The following is a 20785-nucleotide window of genomic DNA, read 5'->3' as shown; positions in this document are numbered from 1 at the left end:
GCAAGGATCCCCCATTGAAAGAAATGTTCAGTCTTAGTTTTAAATTTTCAAATTTTGATTGGTGGCTTGGTGAGTTTATTCAGTTAGAAGTGGGGCCTTGCTGAGACCAAATCCACAGTTTGATTTGGCTCATCAGTGATTGACACACAACTGCTTTGCCAAGAATTAAAGATTATTTCTGCAAATTGTACTGCAAAATATTTAAATGCCTCCCTTTGCTTCCACCTTTTCCTCCAACAGATGCATGTGAGAGGCTGATTGCTGATTGGACTGTGATTAATCTCTATAGTGGAGAATGATAACTTTGCAGTTTGTGGGTCTAATTGGCACTGGTATCATTTTGTAACTGGAGCAATGTCCTAATCGTGGTTGCCGCAAATGCTGCTAGATTTATTTGTGTTGAAACTTGAGATCATCTCGACCTTTTACCCACATGAGCATTGCCAATACAAAACTGTAATCTCCACAACTAAAAACACAGTGATCTTTTAATTATCTATGATATTTATTTCACTATTCCTGGTTGGAAATTCTGCCCTTGGTGTAATTGGGAATGTTCAGACCCAACTGAAATATGTCAAACTTCCAAGTAATACTGATAATATTTTTGGAATCTTTTTTGTAATTGCAAGACCCCAAATCAAAATTGAGAAGTAGTTGATCGTAATAATGAAACACTTTTGTTATTGCAATTTCCATTTTGGGTTTTAGTTGTTACATATATATAAGAACTTTTCTCTCACCATGCATTTTACTATCTCTGAACATTCTAACTATTTTATTATCCTCTTTTTTTATTACCCACCTCCCAATTTGCCATACAAATGTGCCAGATTGCCCCTTAAATGAGGATGAATAACTTGATATACAGTGCATTCAGAAAATATTCAGACCTTCGCTTTTTCCACATTTTGTTACATTACAGCCTTGTTCTAAAATGGATTAAATTCTTTTTTTTTTATCATCAATCTACACAATACCCCATAATAAAAAATCGAAAGGTATTTAGAAATTGTTGCAAAGTAATTAAAAAGATATAACTGAAATATTACATTTAGATAAGTATTCAGACCCTTTACTCTGTACTTTGTTGAGGCACCTTTGGCAGCGATTACAGCCTCAAGTCTTCTTGGGTGTGATGCTACAAGCTTGGCACACTTGTATTTGGGTAATTTCTCCCATTCTTCTCTGCAGATCCTCTCAAGCTGTCAGGTTGGATGGGGAGCGTCGATGTACAGCTATTTTCACGTCCCTCCAGAGATGTTCGATTGGGTTCAAGTCCGGGCTCTGGCTGGGCCACTCAAGGACATTCACAGGCTTGTCACAAAGCCACTCCTGCGTTGTCTTGGCTGTGTGCTTAGGGTCGTTGTCCTGTTGGAAGGTGAACCTCCGCCCCAGCCTGAGGTCCAGAATGCTCTGGAACAGGTTTTCTTCAAGGATCTCTCTGTGCTTTGCTCCGTTCAACTTTCCCTTGATCGTGACTATTCTCCTAGGTTCTGCCACTGAAAAACATCCCCACAGCATGATGCTGCCACCAACACCATGCTTCACTGTAGGTATGGTATTGGCCAGGTAATGAGCGGTGTCTGGTTTCCTCCAGGCGTTCAGGCCAAAGAGTTCAATCTTGGTTTCTTCAGACCAGAGATAGTTAGAGAGTTCTTTCGGTGCCTTTTGGCAAACTCCAAGCAGGCTATCGTGTGCCTTTTACTGAGGAGTGGCTTCCGGCTGGCCACTCTACCATAAAGGCCTGATTGGTTGAATGCTGCAGATATAGTTGTCCTTCTGGAAGGTTTGCCAATCTCCACAAAGGAACTCTGTCAGAGTGATCGTCGGGTTCTTGGTCACCTCCCTGACCAAGGCCCTTCTCCCCCGATTCTTCAGTTTAGTCAGGTGGCCAGCTCTATGAAGAGTCCTGGTGGTTCCAAAGTTCTTCCATTTTAGAATGACGGAGGCCACTGTGCTCTTCGGGACCTACAATGCTTAAGAAATTGTTTTATACCCTTCCCCAGATCTGCGTTTCGACACAATCCTGTCTCGGGGGTCTACGGACAATTCCTTCGTCTTGACATGCACTGTCAACTGTGGGACCTTATATAGACAGGTGTGTGCCTTTCCAAATCATGTCCAATCAATTTAATTTACCACTGGTGGACTCCAATCAAGTTGTAGAAACATCTCAAGGATAATATATGGAAACAGGTTGCACCTAAGCTCATTTTGAGTGTCATAGCAAATGGTCTGAATACTTATGTAAATGTGATCTTTCAGTTATTTATTTTTAATTACTTTGCCACAATTTCTAAACACCTGCTTTCTCTTCTTCGTTCTGGGGTGTTGTGTGTAGATTGATGATTTAAAAAAAAAGAATTTGATCCATTTGAAAATAAGGCTGTAGTAAAAAAAATGTGGAGGGGTCTGAATACTTTCTGAATGCACTGTACACGTGTCTGCCACCTCCCTCCCATCCATGAGCAAAAAAACCTGCTGGAAGAATTTGGCAGGTCACGCAGCATCTGGAGGACAATGGATAGTTGATGTTTTTTTGGGTTGAGGCATCAGGACAGAGTATAGAGGGGAGATCCTCTGACCATGTTGTCTGAGCAATACTTGGTTTTCAATTTATCTGTTTATGGAAATCTCTTGAAGTTTTAACCATGATTTATGGAAACACTGGCCAGTCACTATGTTTGGAAGAATCCATTAGTGATACTTAATATTCAAATTGTTAATATTTTGCAATCTCAATTACATTTCTCATTCTGTTATTGTGTAATGTCTAGAGTTAATTTAACTGTTTCAATTTTCTGCTGTGAACTTTCATGGATTTGAATAGTTCAGAAACGTGATTCGCCATCACCTGCTCAATGACAATAAATCCTGGTATAAAGCCCATAATTGGAGATTAAGATGCGGTTGGAAGTGCACATAAAAAGTGTAGTGAATTTTATGAGGGAGATTGGGTGCCATTGTTGCAAAAAGACACAACAACAGATAACAAATTATAGTACCGATACATCAAGTATTGTGGACAATTGTATAGCTACACAGATGAAACATAGAAAATAGAAAATAGTTGCAGGAGTAGGCCATTTGGCCCTTCGAGCCTGCACCATCATTCAATATGTTCATGGCTGATCATCCAACTCGGTATCCTGTACCTGCCTTCTCTCCATACCCCCTGATCCCTTTAGCCACAAGGGCCACATCTAACTCCCTCTTAAATATAGCCAATGAACTGGCCTCAACTACATTCTGCGGCAGAGAATTCCAGAGATTCACCACTCTCTGTGTGAAAAAAGTTTTCCTCATCTCGGTCCTAAAAGATTTCCGCCTTATCCTTAAACTGTGACCCCTTGTTCTGGACTTCCCCAACATCTGGAACAATCTTCCTGCATCTAGCCTGTCCAACCCCTTAAGAATTTTGTAAGTTTCTATAAGATCCCCCCTCAATCTTCTAAATTCTAAAAGTACAAACGAGTCTATCCAGTCTTTCTTCATATGAAAGTCCTGACATCCCAGGAATCAGTCTGGTGAACCTTCTCTGTACTCCCTCTATGGCAAGAATGTCTTTCTTCAGATTAGGAGACCAAAACGGTACGTAATACTCCAGGTGTGTTCTCACCAAGACCCTGTACAACTGCAGTAGAACCTCCCTGCTCCTATACTCAAATCCTTTTGCTATGAATGCTAACATACCATTCGCCTTCTTCACTGCCTGCTGCACCTGCATGCCTACTTTTAATGACTGGTGTACCATGACACCCAGGTCTCGTTGCATCGCCCCCTTTCCTAATCGGCCACCATTCAGATAATAATCTACTTTCCTGTTTTTTACACCAAAGTCGATAACCTCACATGTATCCACATTATACTGCATCTGCCATGCATTTGCCCACTCACCCAGCCTATCCAAGTCACCTTGCAGCCTCCTAGCATCCTCCTCACAGCTAACACTGCCCTCCAGCTTCGTGTCATCCGCAAACTTGGAGATGTTGCATTCAATTCCCTCGTCCAAATCATTAATATATTTCGTAAATAGCTGGGGTCCCAGAACTGAGCCTTGCGGTACCTCACTAGTCCATGCCTGCCATTGTGAAAAGGACCCGTTTACTCCTACTCTTTGCAGTATGAAAAGATCCAGCTGAAAATAAAATTATAACGCATGCCAAAAATGCAGATAATACGCTAAGCATTTGCACCAAAACAAAATCTTGCAAACACTGACATTTATTGATTTCTTGTCTCAAAAATAAAGCTGAGGAGTGATGATCGCACCTCTGAGGAACAAAGCAGTATCATTTTCAGTACATGTAGAATGATCAATGCCACTAGTGTTCTGTTTACACATGTACTTATTTCTGGACTGTATAGGGTTACTGAATTTGCAAATATTGATTGGACAATGAGCAATTTTGAAGTCAATATGTACACAGTTCAGGTTTGTTGATTCTGAAATAGATATCTAATGCAGATATATAAGTTGCATTCTGTGTGTTATTTTTTTGGAGATGACTTGGGGAAATTTCTATATTTTCAAATGAGTAAGATTTATTTCCAACACTGCCATTTACCATCCACATTGATGAGACAGCCAGGATTGGCTCTTTTCTGAGGAGACTGAGGAAATTTGGTGTGTCTCCAATGACTCTTGCAAACTCCTATAGATGCACCATAGAAAACATACGGTTGAATTGCATCACGGCTTGGTTTGAGAACAGCCCCACGCAATCAATTGCAGAAATTTGTAGATGTCACCCCCGCAGACCGAACATCCCTCCATTGATTCCATCTACACTTCTCGCTGCTTTGGGAAAAGCACCCAACTCGTTCAAAGACTTGTCCCACCCAGTCATTCTGTATCTGACTGGCATCACTATTAAAGGTAGACTCAAATTGCTGGAGTATCTCAGCAGGACAGGCAGCATCTCTGGAGTGAAGGAATGGGTGACGTTTTGGGTCAAGACCCTTTTAGTTCTTTTGTACACATCACTATTAAAGAATGGGAAACTGCAGACCAGTTAGCCTGACATCATTGGCTTGAAAGTTGTAGTAGGGCAGTTGGCAGGTATAAATAGATTGGGCAGAATGGATTAATGATCTGGAAATTTTATTTGGCAAATGCTGATGGTGTTTCTTGCAGTTCGACAAGTAGAAGAGGTAAAGGAGCAGGAGTGGGATATGTTGTATTTGAACCTCTGGTCTCGAAACATCGAAATCCTCTCATTGGATAACGCTTTATATATGCTTGTTTAGTTTTGTTTTGCTGTCATCTAAAATGTAAGCGGTAACCGGCTGAACGGCAGAAAAGAGTTGAGTTTATTGCTTTACCTGGCTGAGAAGTCACATGGAAATTCACTTCAATAGCAGTGGCTATTTGTAAATTTGTAAATTAATGTATGATGCAAGATTGAGGCAGGATTAGTATTTTTGAAAATGAGGAATTTCAATGGCTCAATAATAAAGCAAATCTGTTTTTCTGAAAACATGGTATATATTAGTGCACTTAAATTGAGATTGATTTTATTTAAGATCGAGGAAAGTATTTTAATATTCTAGTTTACTAGATGTTTATAAAAGTTATTCAATTATGTTTTAACTAGTAATTTTACAGCATAACAATGGATGTGTTCTGCAGCAACATGTATTTTGGGATTCATTTTGAAAGAAACGTGTTTAAAATGGGCTGATTCTATAGTAATATGACATTAGTAATGTTTAACATAGGGGAAAGCTTAATGGCTGAGATTGTGCACACTCAGATCCATAGGCCTGATCAGCTAATCCAGCCAGCCTCTCTTGGTGACGAGGTCTGGATGAACTGACCAGAGATGAGAGAGAAAGACATTAAAATTAAGATTTAAATAATTCACTCGGATTCAGATTTAAGTAATTAAAAATTAAAATACATTAATTGAAAACACCTCTACATTAATAATTTAATAACATTTGAGATAAAGTCACTTCACTGTTACCTGCATGGCTGAAGCAGTCATTCAAATGCCAATGATTTGTGTTATAAAGCTCTGCGTATCTTCCAACTAGCTTGGTGCTGGGCTCAATAGAGAGCTACTAGAACAAGGAGGAGCCACCATAGTCTTTTATATTTAAAAAAAAAAGATCAGCTAGTTCAATTCAACTATGCATTTTAGTTAATTAATTAGGTTTGTAGTCAATATTTTAAAAGTTGGGTTACGTGCCCTGTTATGTCCCAACTGATTTATCTTGCTCTCTCCAAATTGGATGCATCTTTGTATTTCATTATTGTCTTTGAATTTTAAGAAAAGGGAAATTTAACAATGGTTACACCATTGTAATATGTTTGGCAGTACATAATAAAGTCATTTAGATAAAATCCATTATGAAAACTGATGGAGAAGTTGTGCATATATGAACGTTTGCAATGAAAAGTAAACTTGTTATAATGGACTGTTGGGGGGGGGGGGGGGGGGGGGGGGGGGGGGGATGTGAGAATGGTGTCTGTTATTGCTGACGTTTGCTATAACTGAGCAATGTTTGTAGTAAAAGCACGTTGTTTGTAGTAAAAGCACAGAACCAGATGCTGATTAATATACAAAAGGACACAGTGCTTGGAGTAACTCAGCTGCTCTGGCAGCAGCTCTGGAGAACACGGATTGGTGACATTTCTGGTCGGGACGCTTCTTCAGACTTATTCAATCAGCTGAGTTACTGCAACACTTGGTGTTGTTTCACCTTAAAACTATGTGCGGTTGCTGCTGATCTGCACCAGCGAGGCCTTCTTCAGCATTGTAGCCCCTGGACAGCATGCCTTTCTTCAGGCCGCTGCTACTGACAGAATGTGCTCAAGTCACTGTGGGACAGCCTCCCCTCTCACCAGCTGTTGCTTATTTCTGTTGGCTGTCACTTTGCTTCGCTATCTGCTGCCACCTCCTCCTCCTGTTGCTTTGTGCACTCTGCCATTCCCTTGTCCGCTGCCGCCACCTTCTCCTCCCCTGGAGTTGCTGACATCTTTCAAGGTGGAGTATGTCGGCAACTCCAGGGGACGAGGCAGCAGTGGAGAGGGGGAGGCGGGCGGTGGGGGGCAAGAGCCAGAGTGGACAAAGCGACGGCCAACAGGATGAAGTGGCAGCTGGTGTGAGGGAAGATCTCAGTGACTCCAGGGAGAACGAGAAGGAGACAGTGGCAGTGCAGACAAAGTGATGGGAGAAGGAGGAGGGGGTGGCAGTGATGGGGGAGTGGACTAAGAGACGACCAACAGACAGAATGGATGCAACTCCATGGTGACCGGGCACGTCCCGTCGGTGACTGCGGCCTGAATAAAGTGCCGTCGGCCTGGGGCAACAACATGAGCCGCAACAACGACTGTGTCAACCAACTGTCTGTGTCGCGGGGCTGTCAGAAGTCAGGGAGGCAGTGCAAGCTGAGCTCTAACTGAAATCCCTTATAAAGAGGTCCGTTGACATCAGGGTTTACTGTAGTTCATAAGTTACTGCATTATTTAGAAAATAGAAATATATGTAATGGGTACTTAAAACACTCTAAGCCTTTTTTGAATACTTTAAAATACATGTTTATTTAGAGCTACAAAATATGATTTTGGTAGTGGCCAAAATCAAAATTGGGTTCACTCTTAGATTTTGCTTACTTGTGAACATATTTGAAATTGTCTCCCAGCAAAATTTTGGTTCGGATATTGTCTGTTTAAATGTGTTATTACCATCTCTTTTGGTAGAGTTCTTGGGGGTATTAGGGTGGAGGCAGGAAATTAATTTGGTGCATGGTTCATTATGGGCAGCTGTTTCAAAGCTATAAGTAGCAACGAAGAGATCATTTGATATTTCGAGATGTACCCTGTAAGGCTGCTACGCATTATGTCGGTGACTTTCAGGAACATTAATGACCAAGACGGAGCCTGCTTTTTATATGACTGACAGATTGGAAGCTAAAAGCAGTAAACTTTTTTAAATTGTCAGCATATAAGTTACACATGAGCAATAGGATATGTTAAAAATAAAATCTTGATAGAGCATGAATGGACTGTGCGAATAATGGATCTTAATTTATTATTATTATTATTATCTTCACGTGTACCGCTGTCCAGAGAGCTTTTTGTTGCATGCTGTCCAGTCAACGAAAAGATGATGCATAATTACAAAATGCTGGAGAAAATTAGCTGAGTTACTCCAGCATTTGTGTCTATCTTCAGTGTAAACCAGCATCTGCAGTTTCTTCCTATACATAATTACAATCAAGATGTGTACAATGTACAGATGCAGGCTGAAGGGCATATTATTTAGAGCGAGATAAAGTTGGAATGAAGGCAGTTCAAAGGTCTCTAGTGAGATGGACCGCACTGTAGACGGCGATAGGATGGTTCAGTTGCACAATAACAGCTGGGATAAGCTGTTATTGCTTGCGTAAAGGTATCTTGCGTAAAGGTAGACACAAAATGCTGCAGTAACTCAGCGGGACAAGCAGCATCTCTGGAGAGAATGAATAGGTGACGTTTCGGGTTGAGACCCTTCAGACTGATGGCAGGGGATAGAAAATAGTCAGACAGTAAGGCTGGTGGCAGAACTGGAAAGGGGGAGGGGATGGCGAGGGAACGAAAGCAAGGGCTATTTGAAGTTGGGGTAGTCAATGTTCATACCGCTGGGGTGTAAGCTGCCCAAACGAAGTATGAGGTGCTGTACCTCCAATTTGTGCTGGGCTTCACTCTGACAATGGAGGAGGCCCAAGACAGAAAGGTTAGATTGGAAATGGGCGGGGGAGTTAAAGTGCTGAGCAACCGGGAGGTCAGTTTGGTTAAGGCGGACTGAGCGGAGGTGTTCAGCGAAACGATCACCGAGCCTGCGCTTGGTCTCACCAATGTACAGGAGCTGACATCTGGAACATTGGATACAGCAGATGAGGTTGGATGAGGTGTAAGTAAACCTCTGCCTCACCTGGAAAGACTGTCGGGGTCCTTGGATGGAGTGGAGGGGGGAGGTTAAGGAACAGGTGTTGCATCTCCTGCAGTTGCCGGGGAAAGTACTTGGGGAGGGGATGGTTTGGGTGAGAAGGGACGAGTTGACCGGGAAGTTATGGATGGAACGATCTCTGCGGAAAGCAGAAAGGGGTGGAGATGGGAAGATGTGGCCAGTAATGGGATCCCATCGGAGGTGGCAGAAATGTTGGAGAATTATATGCTGTGTGCAACGGCTGATGGGGTGGAAGGCGAGGACAAAGGGGACTCTGTCCTTGTTACGAATGGGGGGAGGAGGACCAAGAGCGGAGCTGTGGAATATCAAGGAGACTAATGAGAGCCTCATCTATAATGGAAGAGGTAAACCCCAGTTTCCCAAAGAATGAGGACATCTCCGATGACCTGGTATGGAAAACCCCATCCTGGGCGCAGATGCGGCGTAGACGGAGGAATTTGTAGTAGGGGATGGAGTCTTTACAGGAAGCAGTGTGGGAAGAAGTGTAGTCTAGATAGCTATGGTAGTCAGTGGGTTTATAATAGATGTCAGTCAATAGCCTGTCTCCTGTGATGGAGACAGTGAGATCAAGAAATGGTAGGGAGATGTCTGAGATAGTCCAAGTAAATTTGAGTGCAGGATGGAAATTAGTCATGAAGGTGATGAAGTCGGTGAGTTCTGCATGGGTGCAGGAGGTAGCACCGATGCAGTCGTCAATGCAGCAGAGGTAGAGTTCGGGGATAGGGCTAGTGTACACCTGGAACAGTAATTGTTCAACGCACCCTACAGAGGCAGGCATAGCTGGGGCCCATGCGAGTGCCCATAGCAATGCCTTGGATTTGGAGGAAGTGGGAGGAGTCGAAGAAGTTGTTGAGGGTAAGGACCAGCTCTGCTAGGCGGAGGAGAGTATTAGTAGAGGTATGTGTTATCAAACGTCTGTACCTCTTGCCTGATGGGAGAGAGGAGGGAGTGACCGGGGTGAGATTGTTAAGCTGGTTGCCTTGACAAGGCAGCGTGAAATGTTGATGGGGTATTTGAATTGTGAAAAGGTACACAGACACACACACACACACACACACACACACACACACTCTAGAGGAGCCTATTATCAAGGTATCTGTAGATTGATTATTAGGAAGTGGAAGATACAAAAAATATGGCAAATGAAATGGAAATCTTTAAGTAGCTAGAGTATAAAACAAGTTGTTTTTATACGCTTAAAGGTTTGATTAGACCACAGTCCCAATTTCGGCTGGATACAGTGCCCTCCATAATGTTTGGGTCAAAGACCCATCATTTATTTATTTGCCTCTGTACTACACAATTTGAGAATTGTAATAATAAAAATCACATGTGGTTAAAGTGCACATTGCCAGATTTTATTAAAGGCCATTTTCATACATTTTGGTTTCACCATATAAAATTACAGTTGTGTTTATACATAGTCCCCCCCCCCCCCCCCCCCCCCCCCCCCCCCCCCCCCCATTTCAGGGCACCATAATGTTTGGGACACATGGCTTCACAGGTGTTTGTAATTGCTCAGGTGTGTTTAATTGCTTCCTTACTGCAGGTATAAGAGAGCTCTCAGCACCTAGTCTTTCCTCCAGTCTTTCCATCACCTTTGGAAACTTGTATTGTTGTTTATCAACATGTGGACCAAAGTTGTGCCAATGAATGTCAAAGAAGCCATTATGAGACTTGGAAATTAGAATAAAACTATTACAGACATCAGCCAAACCTTAGGCGTACCAAAAATCAACTGTTGGACATCATTGAGAAGAAAGAGAGCACTGGTGAACTTGCTAATCGCAAAGGGATTGGCAGGCCAAGGAAGACCTACACAACTGATGACAGAATAATTCTCTCTATAATAAAGAAAAATCCCAAAACACCTGTCCGACAGATCAGATACACTCTTCAGGGGTCAGTTGTGGATTTGTCAATGACCACTGTCCGCAGAAGACTTCATGAACAGAAATACAGAGGCTACACTGCAAGATACAAACCACTGGTTAGCTGCAAAAATAGGATGGCCAGGTTACAATTTGCCAAGTACTTAAAAGAGCAACCACAGTTCTGGAAAAAAAGGTCTTGTGGACAGATGATATCTTATATCAGAGTGATGGCAAGAGCAAAGTATGGAGGAGAGAAGGAACTTCCCAAGATCCAAAGCATACCACCTCATCTGTGAAACAGTGGTGGGGGTGTTATGGCCTGGGCATGTATGGCTGCTGAAGGTACTGAATGGTTACTTCTTGAGTGGCCAAGTCAATCACCCATTCTGAACCCAATTGAGCATGATTTTATACGCTGAAGAGAAAACTGAAGAGGACTAGCCTCCAAAAAAAACATAAGCTAAAAATGGCTGCAACACAGGCCTGGCAGAGCATCACTATAGAAGACACCCAGCAACGGGTGATTTCTCTGAATCGCAGACTTCAAGCGGTCATTGCATGGAAAAGATATGCGAAAAAACAACTAAACACGACTGCTTTCATTTATATGAATTTGTTGTGTCCCAAATATTATGGTGCCCTGAAATGGGGTGGGGGGGGGGGGGAGGCGGGAACTATGTATAGACACTGCTGTAATTTCTACACGGTGAAAGCAAATTGTATAAAAATGGCCTTTATTAAAATCTGACAATATGCACTTTAACCACATGTGATTATTTTCTATTACAAATCTCAAGTTGGGGAGTACAGAGGCAAATAAATAAACGATGGGTCTTTGTCCCAAAAATTATGGAGGGCATTATATGTTAGCATTTGTGGCAATGCAGCATATTGGCAATGTTATCAGAGCTCCGAGGGTTAAATTATCAAGAATTTATTTCACTGAGGTTTTGGTATGTCAAAATGAATATTCAGAAAACTGAGGAGCTTGTTCTTGAACACTTATGACGGCAATTTCAGAATTGGGCCCTTCAGAAAAGTTAAAGAATCTGGAACTGGCATGTAAAACAAATTTGGACTGTAATCTAATTTCTATCACCGCTGACTCACCCAATTCCTCAAAAAGCATTTGTTTTAAACTAAATTTGGGGAGGTGAAGATGGGGTTCCAATTTAAGGAAATTTAGGGATTTGTATAGCAAGACGATCAAGATATGATGGAGAACTGTATAAGTGAGCCAGAACAACACACTACAACCACAAGTATATCTTTGAGTAGCATAATGACAAATACGGTTAAAAAGACAGTGCCTAAATGTGCGTGTCTTGTCTAGAGAAAAGATAATGGGTAAACTAATGTAATTAAAGTCTGAAGTGCTATGAATGTGATGGCCCTGCATCTTTGGTTCTTGAAAGGTTGATGAAGAGAAGGTGGATATGTTGGTTGTAATTAAGGGACCCACATGTACAGATTATGTGTGGAAGATGCTAAATAAAAATTCTCTATAGCTTCTTAAAAGATTGTAACAAGTTGGAAAACCAGAAATACAACTTTTTTTAAAGAGGAGACGCAAAGGAAGTATCTTAGGAGCGAATCGATCTATGCATCCTTCGCTCCATAGATGCTGCTGCACCTGCTGAGTTTCTCCAGCATATTTGTGTACCTTCGATTTTCCAGCATCTGCAGTTCCTTCTTGAACACAAAGGAAGTATCTGTTGGCCGTCCAACTCCATATCATTTGGAAAATCCTGGAATCCATTATTAAGTTGCAGTTGGAACAAAGTCTGTTTTCATGCATTTGAAATCGTGTTTAACAAATATTTGACTTTTTCAAGGGAGTGTAATGGTGTGGGTGAATAAAGGTGACATGGTAAATGCAGCATGTTTTGCATTCCAAAATGAGGTACCACATAACTCCAGGATATAAATGCTCAGAGCATAAAGAATAACATATTGTTTGGCAAAGTAACAAATGATAGATGGCTCATTTTGAGGCTGGTAATCTAACTAATTGAGTAGCAGGGATCTGTGCTGGGGGTTTGACTATGAAAATCATAAGATCGCAATGGATTTAAGGGACCATTTATGTTATGGCCAAAATTGTTGACAATACAAAGTGTGGGGAAAATGCATTGATGAATACTTGGTCTGCAAACCATTATGGACATGTCAGTGGACTGGGCAAAAATTAGTGGATGGAATGTCATGTGAGGAAATATCTTCATTTTGGGAAGAATAGGAAAGTAGAATGAAACTTAAATATGGTAGGCATTCGAAACCTGAAAGGACGATGTAGAAACTGCTCAGTACCTACTGCAATGTCTGTGAAAAGAGAAATGGAGTTATCATTTCAGATTGAAGTTCTGATGAAGGGTCTTTTACCTGAAACTTTAACTCTTTGCAAAGAGGCTACAGTAAAAATTGAAGTCTTACCACAATCAGATTATTGGTGAGACTGAGAGTAGTGTTTAGTTTAGACATACAGCGTGGAAACAGGCCCTTCGGCCCACCCGGTCCGTGCTGACCAGCGAACCCCGCACATTAACACTATCCTACACCCGCTAGGGACAATTTTTACATTTACCAAGCCAATTAACCTTTGGAGTGTGGGGGGGAAACTGAAGATCTCGGAGAAAATCCACACAGGTCACGGGGAGAACATACAAACTCCATACAGACTGCGCCCGTAGTCGGGATCAAACCCGGGTCTCCAGCACTGCATTTGCTGTAAGGCAGCAACTCTATCGCTGTGCCACTGTGACCGCCCTAATGGTCTCCTTTATATTGTGGAGACATTTAGAGGTTCGCTAGATTGATTTCTGGTGGGGATGGGATGATTTGTGTGGAATAGTTGAGTACTTTGTGCACAATGATAGAGTATCGTGTTGAAATGCAAAGAATCTTGTTGAAATGCAAAGATTCAGAAGGTGGTTTGACGGGTAAAATACATAGAAAATTTAACTTAATAGAAGAAAAAAACTAGCTTTATTAGAAAATTGCTTCATTAAATTTTTTATCTAGCTAAAATAAAAGCAAGTTATGTAGAAACTTAACGTGTTTGAGCCCCTTCATCAAAACTGAGGGAAGGAGAGACAAGTTGGTTTGTGTGGCAGAGAAGGTAGAGAGTGACGATAAAGGGAACAAAGGGATTTTCTCTGAATGAAATAATGGGGCTGTTAAGACCCCTTTTGATGTTTCATGTGTTGCTAATGTTGTAAAGTATGTATAATGTAGAGCAAAAAAAACAACAGGAGGAATTCAACATGTCAGTCAGCCCAACGGACCAAACAATACAAGTGAAAGAAAAAGGAAAGGGTGCAAGCAAAAAATAGCCAGACCCCTTACCACCAGGGGAAAAATAGCCAGACCCCTTATAAATATAAACAGGCAAAAATGACCAGACCCCTTACAAATAGGGGGAAAAAGTTGCCTCAAATTGGAGATTTCAATATCAAGTAAGCTGCAGCATCCATTATCCATTGAAGGAGGCACATGGCAAACCGTGAATGTGGTACACCAGACTGGAGGAAGTGTAAATGAATTCTTGCCTTAATTCGAAAGACTGGGTCCCTAGATGTTGGGAATGAAAGAAATAAAAGTATCAGTATTCAAGTTCATTTGAAACCATGATGGCTAGATTACTGGGAATTAAGGCAATCGCCCAATTATGGCGATACAGTGCCGTGCAGTAAAATGGTGTTGAGGCATAAGATCAACCATGATGAACTGCAGACTAGGCTTGAAGGACCTGATAACGTGCTCCTATTTTTGTCTTCAGCATTTTAAACAAAACTATTTTCATCTCTTGACCATACATTCTGATGCATAAACTATTTCTGTGCTCATTAGTGATTTTAATGCACTCTAATCTTATATTTTTTACCTTCTCATTTATCTCTGTCACAAGTTGTGTATAGCATTTTGAAATATCCCCACATTCTTCTGATTTGGCAGAGATGAACCAGTTGAGATTCTGTAATTTATTAATAACGCTGCTGGTGAGATAAACAATGCTGAATGCATGAATCCGACGTGTTCCTGTGTAGACCCTTTTTAACAAGTTCTCTCAAATTGGGTTGCCTCGGTAAGATAATTTTTGATTCATTTGCAATAGAATTGAATGTTCTGATGGGAATTTTATGGATGCTTTCTGAAAATTAAACCATTGGCATTCAATTGACCTGATTTGCATTGTTGCTGCAGTCATTAAGGAGCATGTACTTAATTTTAATCAAACCTGCAATATTATTATTGACACATTTATAATGCATATCTTGATTCAGTAAATCTAACTTTGATTCAGTGCATGGCCAGAAAAATGTCAATAAGGTTTTTTGCCCATGCTGAGGTTGTTTTTACTCTAATTTATGATCTAGATATGCTGTATATTAACAAATATGACACTTTTGACAAGACTGACTAGTTCTGCCTTAAAACTAAATTTAACATTTATTTAGCATACTTTTCAATCTTGTTTTTGTATTTTGTAAAAGGAAAATATTTTTTAAACATTCTAATTTTGAATCTTGTAATTTGAGTTAATTGCAATAACTATCCCAAATACCCAGTTTTGTCTGGAGTGTGTCCATATTCTCAGAAGTGGATGGAATTAGTTTTATTCTCCAAGAAAGAATAGGTATTGAATAGAATGGGTGGAAATATCTAAAGTATAATCGTAACTATGCTGAGAATGTAGGGTGTGGTCAAGACCTGTGAGTCATAGTCTCAAGATAATGTGTTGACTATCATTCAGATGAGAAATTCTTTCTTGAAGCTGTAAGTTTTTGAATCCCCAGTCAATGAGAAAAGTTGGATTTTTAGCATTCGGGGAAATTGGAACCAAATGAGTTTGAAGAAATCATTCCAGCTCCATGATTTCCTCAGGGCAAATTCCTAGCTCAACCATGTTCCTCTGATTGTAATGTTAGAAGTGAGAATGTCAAGTGATGATGCATCATATTCCTAGTCATAAGTGCACCTAGACTTCAACCTTCAACCATGGATTTATAAATGGCAAGTAAAGTTTTGTGTTAACATTCAACAACCAGACTTTAACATTTTAACATTCAGTGCCCCCCCCCCCCCCCCCCCCCCATCATTTATGAATCCCCCAACATCAATATCGTCCTGAGAGTCGCTGTTGACTGCAAATTTGATTTGACCAATCAAATGTATACAACATCCTACTTTCTGATGCCTCGAAGTCTATTCATCATCAACAGGAACAAAGGCAGCAGCATGATGGGATAGTCCCCACTTGCCTTGATCAGTGCTGCTGCAACAACTCAAGCAACTCATTTGACAGGCTCCTCATCAACCACCATTTATTCCCTATACCAATGACCTATTTACAAAATGCCCTGCAATTACTCATCCATGCCACTTTGATAGAATGTCGAATCCATGACCTCTCCAAACCACCAAGAAGAATGACAGCAGCAGGAACATGGGAACTCCAATATATGCAGCTTGTGTATGTTCCTGACAACATATCAGTCCGTCCTCATACTCCTTTGCCAGAGTGTTTGGGGGGGGGGACCTTTGTCTGACAAGTTACAGCAATTCACCTTAACAAGAACCATTACGGATAGGCATTAGATGCTGGCCTCTTAACCAAACACCTAGATCCTGTAAATAAATAAAAACAAATTTATTCAGTGGAATTCCATTATAGTCTAGGAACTAATCAGATAACTGAAAAATTGTGTTAAATTTAGAATTTTGGCCATACTAGTGGGACTGTGAATGAGTGAAATAGCATGATTCAATCTGATGTTTTTATTTGTTTCTTGCAGATGTTGAAGATCTTCCACCATCTGTCCAGGAAAAGCTATTTGATGAGGTGCTTGATCGAGATGTACAAAAAGGTGATCAGCTTATTGGTATTTTTTTTTTAATTCTATATGAATCGGTTATACTGCTGGCACTGATTAGAGTTTGTTAAATTATACAGTGGATGTTTCCTTTGGTGGTTTTAGGATCTTGTGTGGTCTGTAGAAGTGATCCAATGTGTGAGATCCAGGGGTGGACCTCTCCTTACAAACCTCCCCCCACCCCCCCCCCCCCCCCCCCCCCCCCCTCCTTGCCCTTTCTTTATTCCCCTTGCCACAAAGCTACAGCTTAGCAATGATCTAATTACATGACAGTCACGCTCGTGGAGGAGTCTGATCTATACCTAGACCATAGATGTACAGGAGCAGGTCATTGTTTTATGTTCCTGCTAACAGCGGGTAATTGTTTGCTCTTTTAAGTGCTGCAGTCTAATTTACTGTCTATTGGGTGACTAACCGTCTAGAGACTTTCCTCTAATTCCTGGTCTCAAGATAATGGGTGCCAACCAACTTTTCACCAAAAAATCTATTGAAGTATAAAAACCACAGTATTTAAATCTAAGTAACCAATGGCAGTACTGCTGATCTATCTCCTGTAAATCTGATTATTTCATTATCCGTGAAAAGGATATATTAAACTTTTAATTTGCAAACTAATTGTATGTAAGTTTATTTTAATCCTTGTATATTCCGGATTTCTAGAATTAGAAGAGGAATCCCCTATTATAAATTGGTCTTTGGAGCTTGGAAGCCGCTTAGATAGTCGACTATATGCTCTCTGGAACCGCACAGCAGGTGACTGTCTGCTTGACTCTGTGCTACAAGCAACGTGGGGTATTTATGACAAAGATTCGGTTCTGCGGAAAGCTCTTCATGAGAGCTTGCATGACTGCTCACATTGGTATGAGTTTTAACTATGGTGTCGATATTTGCAAAGTTTATTCATTCTATCTCTAAAAATTAAGTGCTCCAGCAAATTGCTGGAATTAACCCAGAAAGCAAATAATGACTTTTCTAACTAACATTGTAATCAAATATTGCTTTTGTAAAACCTTTTCTGTGGATTTGCATGAGCAGGTGTAAAATCAGTATTATTGTTTGAATTTTAAAACCATCTTTAATTTTTTTAGTGGTGGGAGGGAAAAAGATTGCCGGAGGTTCACTGAAGGTGCCATGCTGTAGTATATTGTAAAATGGTGGGAATATCATCACCATAAGGTCTATGGCAGTAGAAGATGATAAGTTGCCACTAACTTATAAAAGTCAGTTGGGGGATCAACCAATAAATGTGATGGCCACATTCCAAGGAACAAATCTAGTATAAACTTGTATTTCCTCCCAAGGTTTAGTAATGTGCAGTCCAAAGTTCAAAATCTATATTATTGAACTAAGATCTTAGCTGAGTTTTTTGCTCTTGTTGGGTTGGTATTCTGTCGATCAATACTGAGACTTACCTGAGCAATGCAGAAGTGTCAAGTAACCTATCCCGATAGTGCTCCACACCCCAAAAGTCTATCAGTGGTCTTAATGCAGGACCTCCAGAAATGCAGAGAGAAAGTACTGTCCCCCAAATCCCATGATATCCTGTTAACAGCTGGCAAATGTGCAGGCAACGCTTTGCTATCTGTGAAAGATGTCAGTGGATTTGAAATGTTTCAATATTTTTGATATGAAAGACATTTTCAATAAGCCGGCTAATCAACAATGATTTATTTTTAACCATTAAACACTCGATCAATTTTGCTTGGTATTATGCCCTGTTATATAGTCTGCCATACCCAGAATTTATTCACTATTCCCTTTATTCTTTTTTAAAATCCAAAGCATTTGTGTACATGCGCACACATTTTTGAATTGGAAGTTCATTTTACCTCTGCTGTTTAGACTTTGCCTCTAATCTTCCATTCAAATCACTTTGTACGTCGCCATTATTTCAGCACCATTTACTTCCACTAAATTTTGGGGAATTTTACTATATCATTTTATAGGATTTATTTTTAAATCATTTCAATAAAACACATTGCATTTCTTTTATTTCTCATTGTTAATGTGAATCATGAATCATTGAATTAATGTACCTCACTTAAATGTGGTCTTAAATTTTTTTGTTTACATATCTTTTTTCTAATATGGTCCTGTTTTATTTTAGTGATAATCTGGATTTTCTATGTTTTCCCCTTTTTGTATAGCTTTGAAGTGCTTTATAGACAATATTGTGAGTGCATTGATTTAGTATAGAATACATTAACTGCTTCAGAGGATGTTGCAATTGTGGAATTTGGCTACTGAAGTCAGTACATGAAGTAAATTTGGTTAATATTAATGATTTAAGCTTAGATTCAATGATAAGTGTATCAACTGGATAAATGTGATTGGAACCACCTAATTATTTGGAATGGAAATACCATCACTATTCATATGAAATCTTTTATAACTAATATGCATTTCTATGATACCCCATGTTCATATGATCATGTATAATGCATGCCAGATCATTAGTATTCCATTTAATTGTTTGTGATTTACTGGTACAGTATGAAAACTCTCATCTTTACAGCACTCCCATTCTCGAACCCAATCACTTGCATATAATCAGCATGAACCTTCTTGAACACCACAGCAGTCCTCTTGTTGCCATGAGATCACAGAGAAAGAGATTCCATCAGATACAATATTTTGTGCATGGTACAATATCATGGGTCAATAAAACAGACCACTATGGCCCCTAGGCCACAAGTTGGTTTCCCTGTCAAACAAGCTTTTGGGCTGAAGAGCAAAAAATGATTAATGGTAATTATTTGCAGTCTTGTATAAAATTATTGTATTTAATCTTTTATCAGGTTTTACACACGCTGGAAAGAATGGGAGTCGTGGTACTCTCAGAGCTTTGGGTTGCATTTCTCTCTGCGGGAGGAGCAGTGGCAGGAAGATTGGGCATTTATTCTTTCCCTTGCAAGTCAGGTAAATGTCTTTATTACTGACCAACAATTCAACATTTATTTTGGGTTCTTTATAATTTTTAACTAGACTAATTGCTTGAATGGAATAAGTGTGGTAGAATCTTCCATTTTGACTTTTTAATTTTTTTCGTACACAACCAAAATTACCAACTGCTTTATCTGGTTCTTAAATTGGGTATTGTGTTAAATACTATTATAATCAGACATGCACATTTCAAAAATTTAAAAAAACTGCAGCAATGGAAATTTTAATTGGTACATTCAAAGTACTCAACAGGTCAGATAACATTTCTGGCAAGAGAGTCTGGTTCAAGTCTGAGCTCATTAGGGTTTTTAACAGTTGAATGTAATTTTTTATTTAGTCTTCAGGAATGCTCTACTTCACATGGCAAGTCACGAGTTGCTGGTCTAACAATGTTTGGTGTGGATGTTTTATTGCCAGACATTAACCCAGACATGATGTGGATGTCTGGGAACAAAACGAGAAATGCAAGAGCATATTGCCCCTTTAGCCACCTGTTTATATTGTCAAGCCAAAATCCTTGCCTAGTCCCTGTGATCACAGCGAAGAATGACAATGATGTTACTTGGGATGGAGATGTTCAAGTATGTGAGAGATTGGATTAACTGGATGTGTTTTCTCTGGACCAAAGCGGGCTGATGGTATTGAAGGTAAAATTGAGAGGCTTTGAAAGGATGGATGGTGAGAGATATCTATAACCAGAAAGCATCGGTTTAATGCAATGGGGATTTGCCAAATAATTATTTTGATTTGGAGAAATTAAATATGAAGCATATTTTCTGAAGGGGTGGTGAAGCAGGTATACCCTCAAGTTTTTTTTAGATTAGCACTTATTTTGGGTTTTCCCCTTGGCATCACTACCCCATGAGCTCTCTTGCCATGCATCTCCCCCTCCCCCATGATTATATTTTGTGCCCAATGTGTTGGTGGTATCATTATGGAATCTGAGAGAACAAAGCAAGCAGCTCGTTCTATCTTTAAATGAGATTATTTTAAAGGGAGAATTAAGTGAAGGGGCGAAAATGAAGAGGAAAATGTAATATGTAGCACAGACTGGAAAAAAAAAGTTTAAAGTTGTATTAATATTTCCAGTTAAAACTTGATGAGATTGGTAGTAATTAATAATTGCATAATTACT

General features: G+C 40.1%; 1 protein-coding gene across 5 annotated transcripts in view; it reads left to right on the top strand.

The window, feature by feature from the left end:
- Positions 1 to 20785, top strand: part of LOC129703973 (ubiquitin thioesterase ZRANB1) — a 55738-nt gene that overhangs the window by 24533 nt on the left and 10420 nt on the right. For all 5 annotated transcript variants that reach the window (XM_055646734.1, XM_055646731.1, XM_055646735.1 and 2 more), the window contains exons 5-7: positions 16630 to 16701; positions 17368 to 17566; positions 19506 to 19626. In XM_055646734.1, coding sequence (XP_055502709.1) covers positions 16630 to 16701; positions 17368 to 17566; positions 19506 to 19626 — 392 coding nt within the window. The remainder of the gene's footprint in view (positions 1 to 16629; positions 16702 to 17367; positions 17567 to 19505; positions 19627 to 20785) is intronic.

The sequence above is a fragment of the Leucoraja erinacea genome, chromosome 15 (genome assembly GCF_028641065.1).
Source record: "Leucoraja erinacea ecotype New England chromosome 15, Leri_hhj_1, whole genome shotgun sequence".
Lineage (NCBI taxonomy): Eukaryota > Metazoa > Chordata > Chondrichthyes > Rajiformes > Rajidae > Leucoraja > Leucoraja erinaceus.
Note: the sequence above shows the minus strand (reverse complement) of the source record. Positions and strands in the feature narration are given on the sequence as shown.